The sequence below is a fragment of the Callithrix jacchus genome, chromosome 6 (assembly GCF_049354715.1).
Source record: "Callithrix jacchus isolate 240 chromosome 6, calJac240_pri, whole genome shotgun sequence".
NCBI lineage: Eukaryota > Metazoa > Chordata > Mammalia > Primates > Cebidae > Callithrix > Callithrix jacchus.
The window spans coordinates 2,204,712-2,216,765 of NC_133507.1; the positions used below are offsets into that span (position 1 = coordinate 2,204,712).

A 12,054-nucleotide genomic window follows, 5' to 3' on the forward strand; every position below is an offset into this window, starting at 1 on the left:
TCCTTAATTCTGGCCGGGTGCGGTGGCTCATGCCTGCAATCCCAGCACTTTGGGAGGCTGAGGTGTATGGATCACCAGAGGTCAGGAGTTCGAGACCAGACTGGCCAATGTGATGAAACCCTGTCTCTACTAAAAATACAAAAAATTAGCCAGGCGTCATGGCACATGCCTGTGGTCCCAGCTACTCAGAAGGCTGAGGTGGGAGAATGGCTTGAATCTAGGAGGTGGAGGTTGCAATGAGCCAATATCATTGGCTCACACCACTGCACACCCTCCTTGGCAACAAGCGAGATTGTGTCTCAAAAACAAAGCAAGACAAACCCCAAAGCCTCCTTAATTCGGTGATGCACACTGAAGTTTTGAAACAACATAATGCTTGGAATTTCTTTAATGATAATCCGTATCTGAACAAGATTGGTCACATGTTAATAACTGTTGAGCTGAGTCATGGAGTTCTTCCTACTGTTTGTTCTAATTTTTGTATATTCACATATGTTTTATGTTTTAAAAACGATGAAAGGTCTGTTACTACTTGACATTTAATCTCTTACTTAAGGCATCGTTGTTCAGGACGTTCTAAGACAGAAGAGTTTGCAGTCATTCAGTAAGGCTGTTATCCTATTTAAAAATTTTACGGAGAAAATCACAGTCTCATGCTTTAGGTAGATGAGTTGATCACTTCTTTTGAAGGTAAACATCACTCCAGTGCGGCTGCATTGACTGTGAGTAACTCAGATGATATTCCCAGAACTTAAGTAAAGGAGCTCTAACTGTGTGCAGTGCTCTTGTCTCACTCCTCCTGCTCTCCAGTTAGAGTCTTGATATGCCTGTTTCCACAAAGTCTGTAGGTCATTGTTGTTGTGTCTAGTATCACAGGTATATTGAAATCGCCATAAAGCAGTGCAGGAGCTCAGGAATCGATTGTAAAATCCATGGTCTCATCCTGCTGGGACGGATCCGTGCAGAGGAGGAAGATTTGGCTGCAGTTCCTTTCTTAGCTTCAGATAATGAAGAGGAGGAAGATGAGAAAGGCAGCAGTGGAAGGTGAGAGCTGTTTGTTACAGGTGCTCACTTACCTTCCGCCAGTTACCAGATCCTCACTTTCAAAAGTAACCATTTAAGGCCAGTCGCGGTGGCTCACACCTGTAAATCCCAGCACTTTGGGAGGCCGAGGCGGGTGGATCACGAGGTTAAGAGATCCGAGACCATCCTGGTCAATATGGTGAAACTCTGTCTCAACTAAAAATACAAAAAATTAGCTGGGCATGGTGGCGCGTGCCTGTAATCCCAGTTACTCAGGAGGCTGAGGCCGAAGAATTGCCTGAACCCAGGAGGCGGAGGTTGCAGTGAGCCGAGATCGTGCCATTGCACTCCAGCCTGGGTAATGAGAGCGAAACTCTGTGTCAAAAAAAAGAAAGGTAACCATACTTTACCTTTTTTTTTTACCATACAGTGTGTCTCATACTGAGAGTCATTTTATGTCCACAAGAGTGGTACATTTTAGTTGTTTTCAAAAATTGTAGTTTTTTTTTTAAAGAAAGTATTTAATGTATAGACACATATTTAGAGAAACGCCATCAAAAGAGGGAAATGAAAATGTTTAAAATTTCTACCTGAAATGTCACTGTTACTATTTTGGTATATCTTTGTAGTTTTCCTTTTTTTCTGTTCCTAAATGTATTTTCCTACGGAAGTTATGTGGTATATTTTAAAGCTCTTTTTACTGAGTATTTTATCATTAACTTTAAAGAAATCTGTCTATTGAGACGGAGTCTTGCTCTGTATTAATTTATTTATTGAGACAGAGTCTCGCTCTGCATTTATTCATTTATTCTTTGAGACGAAGTCTCTCTCTGTCATCAGGCTGGAGTGCAGTGGCGCAATCTCGGCTCACTGCAGCCTCTGCCTCCTGGGTTCAAGGGTTCCTCCTGCCTCAGCCTTCTGAGTAGCTGGGACTATAGGTGCACACTACCATGCCCAGCTAATTTTTATATTTTTAGTAGAGACGGGGTTTCACCATGTTGGCCAGGATGGTCTCGATCTCTTGACTGCGTGATCCTCCTAAAGTTCTGGGATTACAGGCATGAGCCACCATGCCCAGCTCTATTTTTCATTATAGTGAAATATATATATTGGTTACTATTCTAAATGTACAGTTTATTGGCATGAAGTACATTCACATTTTTGTGCGACCACCACAATTGTTCATCTCTAGAATTTCCATATGATTAAATCATCTTCTGTAATTTTTGAGCGCAGTGTTTTGTCTTAGGACTGTTCTCATTTACTCAGTTCCTTATTTTGTGTGAGCACTGTGATGATGACTGTTACTGTATTTATTCATTCAGCATCTTTGGAACACCAACTGTAGGTGATTCCCAGTTAAGTATACTGGCAATTCTGTGGCAAAGGTGCAAAATAAAGCAAGACAAACTCACACGCATCAGTGTGATGTTACGGCTTTGGTAAGAGGCAGGAGGAAGTTCATGCATCCTTGAGAGTCTGCAGTGGAGCATTGATCTGTCAGGACAAGGAGAGTGGGCAGGCAAGGGCGTTTCTGGTCGGGAAAACAGCAACCCGGGGGAGAAGCATGGGATCTGTTGAGGTTTTGCGTGCTTGAGCATTTCCCAGGGCATGTGTCTGGAACTTGCATGTGCAGGGTCTGCTCTAAGCCTCGTTTACCATCCTGGCAGCAAACAATGGATAATAACCATGGAGGACAGTCAGTGTCCTCATATCTGTTGTATTTTCCCAAATAAACTGCTGAAAGTGAAATTGCTAAGTCAAAGGGTATGCAAAATAAATGGATACGTAGTTAACATTCCCAAGGCACTTTGGGTTGCTAGTGTGACCTGGGCCCTGCAGATAGGCACAGGAGGCAAGTCGCCAGTGCTGGCTGAACTGTGTTGACAGGATGCCCTGTGCTCAAGTGCTTTGCAGTGTGTGACATGAGGAGACAATGGAGCACTGCCCTGTGCTGCTGTTGAGCACATGATGTAGACTGAAGTGGGTAGCAACGCTGGCAGTCAGTCGGTTAATCCATCAGGTTATTCTAGGGCTCTGTGATCTTGTCTTTGGATTCCGTCCTGTTTTATTTCAGAACCTTTGTGTAGAAGTTGAAAAGAAAATAGTATCTGTAACATTACCTTATCTAGAATGTATGTTATATGGTATAGTTCAAATTGACTGCATCTATATATATTAATCAAAGAGGGAAAATACCAGTTCACTTAAGGAAGTTATTGGGATTTTTAATAAAAGGATTATAGATAAGCATTTTCTTACTAGCTGCTAAAATGAATTGGGCAAATAAAATAATTAATACATGTATATGTGGAATAGCCAAAAATGTTTTGAGCTTTACTCATTGATAAAATTTTTATGTAATTGAATATTGTCAAAAGAAAAGCTAGATATTTGAATGTAGTGTTGTTTTTTTCTTGTAAGAGCTCATTAATTAGCCAGTAACTTCAGGATGAGAGAAAGGCCCAGGCCATCTCCTACAGGGTTGGCACCCAGTGGGATGTTCCATGTTGACTGTGTACAGCTGGCCTCTACTCTGGCTGATTGATACTTACATGGTACCAGACATTAAGTATCTCGAGTATCAGTCCTGGTTTCATATATATATGTACACACACACACACACACACACACACACACACACACAGAAAAACACACAATTATGGGAAATATATGTATATATTTTGAGATAGGTCTTGCTCTGTTGCCCAGGCTGGAGTGCAGTAATATGATCTCAGCTCACTGCAGCCTCCACCTCCCAGGCTCAAGTGATTCTCCCACCTCAGCCTCCTGAGTAGCTAGGATCACAGGTGTGTGCTACCACACCTGGCTAATTTTTTTGTATTTTTTTTTTTTTTTTTGTAGAGACTAGATTTCAACATGTTACCCAGGCTGGTCTCCAACTCCTGGGCTCGAGGAATCTGCCTGCCTTGGCCTCCCAAAATCCTGGGATTATAGGTATGAGCCACCATACCTGGCCCCCATACATATTTTTAAGTAAAAATGTGTCACAAGATATTTCAATATTTTGTGCATATGCTTGCCCACCTGTGCCTGGTATCAGATGAAAGAGTTTTTCACTTCTATTCCAAAACATGAAACTCTGAACGTTTAAAGTGAATATATATTAGTATATAATGTGTGAAAAAAGTGGCCGGGCGCGGTGGCTCAGCCAAAATCCCAGCACTTTGGGAGGCCGAGGTGGGTGGATCACGAGAAGAGATCGAGACCATCCTGGTCAACGAGGTGAAACCCCGTCTCTACTAAAAATACAAAAATTAGCTGGGCATGGTGGCGCGTGCCTGTAGTCCCAGCTACTCGGGAGGCTGAGGCAGGAGAATCTCTTGAACCCAAGAGGTGGAGGTTGCGGTGAGCCGAGATTGTGCCATTGCTCTCCAGTCTGGGTAACAATCGTGAAACTCCGTCTCAAAAAAGAAAAAAAGTGTGGTACGTATCTAGACAGAAGCCAGTCTCTGGTGCCTTTGGGCATCTACCCTAGCTTATAAAAATGGAGCAAAAGCAAACAAAACAGTGAGAACCCCTAGCACAAAGGAAGCAGTTCCTTGGCAGCGGATCAGACCATGAACCGAAAACCGAACAGTGTCCATGTACTTTTCTCAAGTTGGAAGAATTGGAATGTTTTGGATGCTGTTGATTAAACTTTTAACCTGCTGGCTGTGGTGGCTTCCACCTGTAACCCCAGCACTTTAGGAGGCTGAGGCGGGAGGATCGCGTGAGCCGAGGAGTTCAAGACCAGCCTCGGTGATATAGTGATACCCCATCTGTACAAAAAAATGCAAAAATTAGGTGGGTATGGTGGTGCACACCTATAGTCACAGCTGTTTGGGAGGTTGAGGTGGGAGGATCGCTCGAGCTTGGGAGGTTGAAGCTACAGTGAACTGTGATTGTGTCACCGTATTCCAACCTGAGTGATAGAGCATGACCCTGTCTCAAAACAAACAAAAAATAAATAAAATTCCTAACCTGTGGAGGGCAGGTCAGGAGAGAGATGAGCAAGGTGGAAGGAGCAAGCCCTCTGGGTAGGACAGGAGTTGAGGACTTTTAGCCCAGCTAGTGATGAGGTGCTTCCGGCAGGTGTCCTGGGCAGAGGGTATAAAGGAAGAGATGCATTTTACATCACGACATGTGTCTGTACTAAAGTATCAGCATGGTCATGTGGCCACATAAATTTTATTCTTTCTGTGGGAATATAATTGGCCAAACAGATGTCTGGGTTTAGGGACATTGCCCCAAGGCCAGTCCCGGTGTGGCTCCTGGGAAGGTTTCTTCAGTGTCGCCACAGTGCCGTCTGTAGGAGCTATGCACCTGTGTCTGTGACTTGGAAAAGTTCCCACCCGTGTTCAAGTTGGTATTTAAGATGAAAGAGAATGCCTAGAGTACCATCATTTTCCATCAAAAATAAGAGCTGAAATTAAGTGCTGGTATTAAAAGAAAGCATGGTGGTGTCTAGAAAATGTGACCCTCCAGAGCACTTACTTCTGTACATACTTGAGGTTTTATCCTATTAGAGCAAAATTTTTAGAGTTTCTGAAAGTAACCATAAAACCTCGACTGCTTGAGGTTGCTTTTTTGTTTATTTTTAAAATGTTTGATGCTGAATAACCTCTATTTCTGTTTTTTTTTTCTCCCACTTTGGTTAGCCTCATTAGAAAGAAGGCTGCAGGGCTGGAATCAACAGCTACGATAAGAACCAAAGTGTTTGTGTGGGGCCTGAATGACAAGGACCAGCTGGGTGGGCTGAAAGGCTCCAAGGTACGACTTGCCTCCTGAGACCAGCACGGCGGGGTGCTCAGCAGCACCCACACCTTGTGAAGTTTTGTGATAACTTTACTCTATATCTGTTGTGTTTTAAATCAACATTTTGAAACTGTTTTCTTGACACAATCTAACATACATGATCAAATTTAGTTTCTGAGAAGTCTCATTCCTTGAAAAGTTGCACTTAGGTATAATTGTTTTATTGTAGTCTTGTGAACTAGAAAATAAACTGTTGAAAAGATTTGACAAGTGCATAGATGAAAATTATAGACTATCAATAGACGTACCTTCCCTCCCTACAATAAATGCTTTTGATTATCACAAAATAATGTGTAAAAAGGCCACAGTGGCGCACAGATGAGCAAGTTATGGTCCTGTCCTCCAGGCGCTTCATGCCTGAGATTCTTCAGGGTGAAGTAGCTTGTGCAGAGAGAGATTGGTTCCAGGACTTCCTGTGGATACCAAGATCTGTGGATGCTCAAGTCCCTGATGTAAAACAGTGTAGTGTTTGCACATGACCTGTGCACACCCTCCCACGTGCTTTATGTCCTCTCCAGATTACTCAGAATACCTAATACAATGTAAATGGTATGTCACTGGTTGTTATATTACATTGTTTAGGGAATAATGGCAACACAAATGTCTGTACATATTTAGTGCAGATGCAATAAAAAACATTTTCAGCCCGTGGGTGGTTGGATTCATGGATACAGAATCTATGGATATAGAGGACCAGCTGGATTTTATTTTTTTTTCCTCTATTATGGAAATGTTCACATGCACCCAAATAGAGCGAGTGGCAACATCAACCCTCCTGTCCCTGGTACCAGCTTCCATAGTTACCAGCAGCTGTCTATATTTTCCTGTCCTTATCCTCCCATTCCCCGAACTCTGGTTTAAAGTAAATCACCATGTATCATTTTATTCTTAAAATACTTTAGTGTGAATCTCTAAGAGATAAGCAACGCTTTTAGTTAGTATAACCATACATATTGTTAGCACAGTCATGCACTACCTGATGATGGGGACACATTCTCAGAAAGCTGTGGTCAGGTGGTTTTGTCAGCGTTGGAACATGATAATGTATACTTAACACAGATGTAGATGGTGTAGCCTGCTGCACACTTCAGCTATGTGGTGTAGCCTGTCGGTCCTAGGCTACAACGTGTCACTGTGTTGAATATGGTAGGCAGTTGTAATTCAATGGCATTTGTGTATTTAAACATAGAAAAGGTAGCGTAAAAATACAGTGTAAAATCTGAGCAGTGGAACACTGCACAGGGCGCTTAGCATGAAGATCGGAGCTTGGGGGACTGGAAGTTGCTCCGGGTGAGTCAGTGAGTGAGAGGTGAGTGAATAGGAAGGCCTAGGACATTCCTGCACGTTACCGTACACTGTAGAAACACTATATGCTTCGGCTGTTTTTCTCTCTTCAATAATAAATAATTTGTAACTTCACTTTAACTTTATGAACTTTTCACTTTACAGAAAACTTTTTGACTTACGGTAACACTTAGCTTAAAACGCAAACACATACATCTCTGTACAAAAATGTTTTTTTTTTACTTTCTTATGCTGTAAGCTTTCTTTTAACATTTATTCTTTTACTTTTTAAACTTTTTTGTTGAAACTAGGACCCAGACACATACATTAGCCTAGCTGGGGTCATCACTGTCACTCTCTTTCACCCCATGTTTTGTCCCACTGAAAGGTCTTTGGGGTAGTAACACCCTGGGAGTTAGCTGTCCTTTCCTGTGACAGAATCCCTCCCGAAGCACCGGCCTCAGGCTTACAGTCAGAAAATAAAAAGCAGAAGGAATACACTCCAACAGGATGATAGAAAGTACAGGTAGTGAACGAATACACAGCAGCAGTCCTCTGTGGTATTATCAGGCTTTAGGGATTGTTGATATCCAGCCAGCATCACACAGATGTGTGAGGAATAGGTCGTGCTGTGACGCCATCACGGCCAGCCCATCACTAGGCAGTAAGGAGTTTTCAGCTCTGTTGTGATGGAATGGACTGCCATTGTCTGCGTAGCCTGTTGTGGAGTGAAATGTTATGTGGTGTGTGACTGTCATTCCTTGTGTCGTATAAATAAGGTAACTTACAATTTTAAACATGCAAGTAAAATTTTTTTTTTTTTTTTTAATTCTGTTCTAGATAAAGGTTCCTTCATTCTCCGAGACACTATCTGCTTTGAATGTGGTACAGGTGGCTGGTGGTTCTAAAAGTTTGTTTGCAGGTATGATTATTCTAATATTAAAAAATTTTTAAATTACGCTTGGCACCAAAAAAAAAAGGTTTTACTGTTGTGAAAAGTGAGTCCTCTCCTGGCTGTCTTTCCTTGCAGTGACTGTGGAAGGGAAGGTGTATGCCTGTGGAGAAGCCACGAATGGCCGGCTGGGGCTGGGCATCTCCAGCGGGACGGTGCCCATCCCACGGCAGATCACAGCTCTCAGCAGCTACATGGTCAAGAAGGTGGCCGTTCACTCAGGTACACGCCAAGCACCAGCAGGCCTGTGTGGACCGACCTGTCGCTCCTGCTCTCGGTTGACCACGGCCCTCATAGGTGTCCTCACATTGTTTTTTTAAGTTTTTACTCAGTAGGAATAAAACCTGGATAGTGTAAATCTCTAGGTGGCCTAGAATTTAATTACTGCTGCTAAATATTAAGTTCTTTCCCTGAAAGCAGGCTGTTTTCTGAGACAGGGTCTGTAATTTCTTCAGGTTTTCAAAAGTATCTATGAACCCAAGAGATGAGAAAAATTCCTTTAGGAAAAACCACCCTTTGAGTGCAGGGAGCGTTTATTTTGGGAGCACTGTGCTAGGCTTCCAAATCAGACACAAAGCTCGGTCCAGGCCCGTGCTGAACGGGGCTTGCTGTGACCTGCACAGTGGGAAATCCAAATGGTAGCGGCTTAAGCAATATCGAGTTTGACTCTTCTCCTTTGTAAAAGTCCTGAGGTGGGGTCAGAGTCCATTCAGCAGGGCTGTGTCCTTTGTGGGAAGATGGTCTTAGACTAGCTTTGGCCCCCAGAGTCCAGGCCCGGGCCTGGCAGAAGAGGCAAGCAGCACACAGCGTGCCCTCCCGTCCAAGCCCCTCTCCAGACCCCTCCGAAGCTCCACTCATTTCAGGCACCATCTCCTGAGGGCCGAGGCAGCTGGGAAGTAAGTGGTGTTTAGCTGAGCACATTGTCACTCTGGTAACGGGTTCTGTTGGTGAGGAAGAGGGGCGAATGAGTCTGCTGTGATGGTCTCAGCCCAGGAGTTGGCAGGAACTCCGTGTAAGGAAGGTCCTGCCTTTAATCCTAAGGCGGGTTGTATGGACTTTGAGAATATTCCTTGCTGGGGAAAGAGCGTAAGCCGATGTGTTTTTGGAAGAGTAGGTATAATGCATTCCTTGCAAATGATTAAATACTTTCACTTTTGAGGTGTATTTCTCAAAAGCTTAAATTGACACTATTTTTACGTTTTACCCAATCACAAATTAGTTTTACTTTTTTCATCTAAATTTTGGTTTTTTATGTATTTAACATCATGGGAACCCCATTAATAATCAGAATTATTCTGCCTCTTTGCAAATTCTTTATAGAGTTAAAATTTGTAGTTTAGTAAAAATTCACTTGTTCAGCACATATGTCACCCAGAAAGCTTTGCTGATAACCCAGCCATTGGTCCTGTTGAGTTACTCAGCAGGTGCATGCTACATGCCAGGCAGCACAGGGAGTGCGCTGTGCGCTGTCTGTACCCTGCCCTCCAGCAGTCTGCGCGTCTGTGAATGTTGCAGGTGGCCGGCACGCGACAGCTTTAACTGTCGATGGAAAAGTGTTTTCGTGGGGCGAAGGGGACGACGGAAAACTTGGACACTTCAGCAGAATGTAAGGGTATTTTCTTTAGTCTCATTTGCTAGTAAGAAACTGTTGCTGACTGATACTCTTGAGAGTTATTTTGCAGAAAATTAGGTTATTTATGGAAATGTATCTTAAACAGAATTTTTTTAGCATTGTTGTTTGTGTTTTGGTCTCATCAGTTCTGCTTTAAGGTCGATAGTAGATCAGTGGATCTTGTGTTGCCTGCATGTGATCGGTATAGATGTCTTTTTTCCTTCTCTCTAAGAAGGGGTGGATTCACTGCAGGAAGCTGATTTCTTCTTGTAGGAACTGTGACAAGCCACGGCTGATCGAGGCCCTGAAAACCAAACGTATCCGGGACATCGCCTGTGGGAGCTCGCACAGTGCGGCCCTCACATCCAGTGGGGAACTGTACACCTGGGGCCTCGGCGAGTACGGCCGGCTGGGACATGGGGATAATACGACACAGCTAAAGCCCAAAATGGTGATTATGCACATTTTTGTTGCTTACAGAAAGCCTAGCATCTGAGGGTTTCAAGAGAAAAAATAAGCTTCAAGTCCAGGAGAGTTCATAAAGACATGTGCATGGTTGGCTTTCAGTCTGTGGGAAATTCCCTTGCTTGATTCTCCTTTTAAATTTGTAATTGAGTAGGTGAAAGTCCTTCTCGGTCACAGAGTGATCCAGGTTGCATGTGGGAGCAGAGACGCGCAGACCCTGGCTCTGACTGATGAAGGTGGGTGCCTGGCTCGGTTCTGTGCTTCTGGCGGGGAGGAGGGATACGAAACGCTGGCCTGAAGCGTATGTATGTTCTTGAACCTAGGTTTGGTATTTTCCTGGGGTGACGGTGACTTTGGGAAATTGGGCCGAGGTGGAAGTGAAGGCTGCAACGTTCCCCAGAACATTGAGAGGCTCAACGGACAGGGCGTGTGCCAGATTGAGTGTGGAGCTCAGTTCTCCCTGGCCCTCACCAAGTCTGGAGTGGTGTGGACATGGTACGTAAACCTCCTCCCTGCCCCAGCATGCGTGCTTGTGCAGGTGCGTGCAGGGAACCTGGCGCATTCTTTCTTATGCATGCATCTTTGTCCTTTGAAGGATATTGAGTTGGGATTAGTGACAGTAGTACAAGAAGAAGTTTCCCATTGTAACTGAGTCATGTTGAAAATACTAGAAAAACTTTAGGCTACTTACCTTTCCTGTTTGGATGAGATTCTTAGGAGGGTTTCTTTTGCTGAAGCCTAAGGATAAAGTGAGAGCAAAATAGCCTTCTAAATCCTTTGACCCTGAAAAAGTTAACATGTGTTTCTTGTAAAAGCTTGTTTTATTCATGTGGGAAGAAGGTGCCCGGACTGGCTTTGGATGGCGTGTCAGGTCCTAGTGCCGATATTATGACCAGAGGCAGCTTGAGAAAGATGGATACCAGATAGGACTTTGGATGGGTGTGTCTTATTTTCAGTCTCTTTACAGGAAAACCTACAACAGTAACTTGAATATCATAAAACATGTATTAAGATATTAAGGTTTTTGACAGCAGACTTAATAAGTTAATTTGAATTTAATGGTGTATGATTCTGAATATAAATTCAGAGACCTTGGGTGCTGTGTGTGATGTCATTGAGCCGGCTGTAAAAGATGTGAGGTTTTCTTGTACAGCATTGCCAGACCGTAATCATATTGTGACACTCCACCACTGTCTTTCTCCCAGGGGGAAGGGGGATTACTTCAGGTTGGGCCATGGCTCTGATGTGCACGTGCGGAAGCCACAGGTGGTGGAAGGGCTGAGAGGGAAGAAGATCGTGCATGTGGCTGTCGGGGCCCTGCACTGCCTGGCAGTCACGGACTCAGGGCAGGTAAGGCTGCAGGTGGTCTAGGGGTGGTGTGCCATCCTGACTTGAGCATCAGGACACAGTGCTCATCCTGTGGAAATCGCAGCTATGGATGAAATCAGCTGAGTCTTACTGCTTGAAGAACCATGAGGGCGGGACCTGTCCATTTTGCCCACTGTGCCCACTCAGCAGCAGGGGTTGTGGGGTGGGGTCATTAGAAAAGAGGTGTTCCCACTCTGAAGTCCACGTGAAAGTTTGGAAAGGTTGTTATCCTTGAAGATGCCCCTGCTACAAGGTATTACAAGACGTTCCTCTAGAGAACTGCTGACTGGTGAGGAGGGTTACATGCCTCATTTTAGAGACAGAGCTTGACAGATGCTTGACAAATGTTCTCTCTCTTCTGCTTTCAGAAGCATATGCCATGACTGGCTCATGGATATTCCATTTTAAATTTTATTTATGAAAACAAAATGACCATTCCTGTTTTTTTAGTCAAAATGAATTATACTTTACAATTCTATAAGGCCAAGAAGCAACTTATTTGAAAAATGAGCATATTGTTTTTGGTCATTTT

The 12,054-nt window shown here is 43.7% G+C and overlaps 1 protein-coding gene across 6 annotated transcripts in view; it reads left to right on the forward strand.

Moving 5' to 3' along the window:
• HERC2 (HECT and RLD domain containing E3 ubiquitin protein ligase 2) overlaps positions 1 to 12,054 on the forward strand; it is a 206,450-nt gene that overhangs the window by 135,481 nt on the left and 58,915 nt on the right. For all 6 annotated transcript variants that reach the window (XR_013536483.1, XR_013536484.1, XM_035303531.3 and 3 more), the window contains exons 56-64: positions 869 to 1,044; positions 5,685 to 5,796; positions 7,966 to 8,047; positions 8,156 to 8,299; positions 9,593 to 9,683; positions 9,963 to 10,140; positions 10,309 to 10,390; positions 10,478 to 10,649; positions 11,360 to 11,504. Coding sequence is in view for 4 of the 6 variants with exons in the window: in XM_035303531.3 (XP_035159422.3) it covers positions 869 to 1,044; positions 5,685 to 5,796; positions 7,966 to 8,047; positions 8,156 to 8,299; positions 9,593 to 9,683; positions 9,963 to 10,140; positions 10,309 to 10,390; positions 10,478 to 10,649; positions 11,360 to 11,504 (1,182 nt within the window). In the remaining 2 variants the exon portion in view is untranslated. The remainder of the gene's footprint in view (positions 1 to 868; positions 1,045 to 5,684; positions 5,797 to 7,965; positions 8,048 to 8,155; positions 8,300 to 9,592; positions 9,684 to 9,962; positions 10,141 to 10,308; positions 10,391 to 10,477; positions 10,650 to 11,359; positions 11,505 to 12,054) is intronic.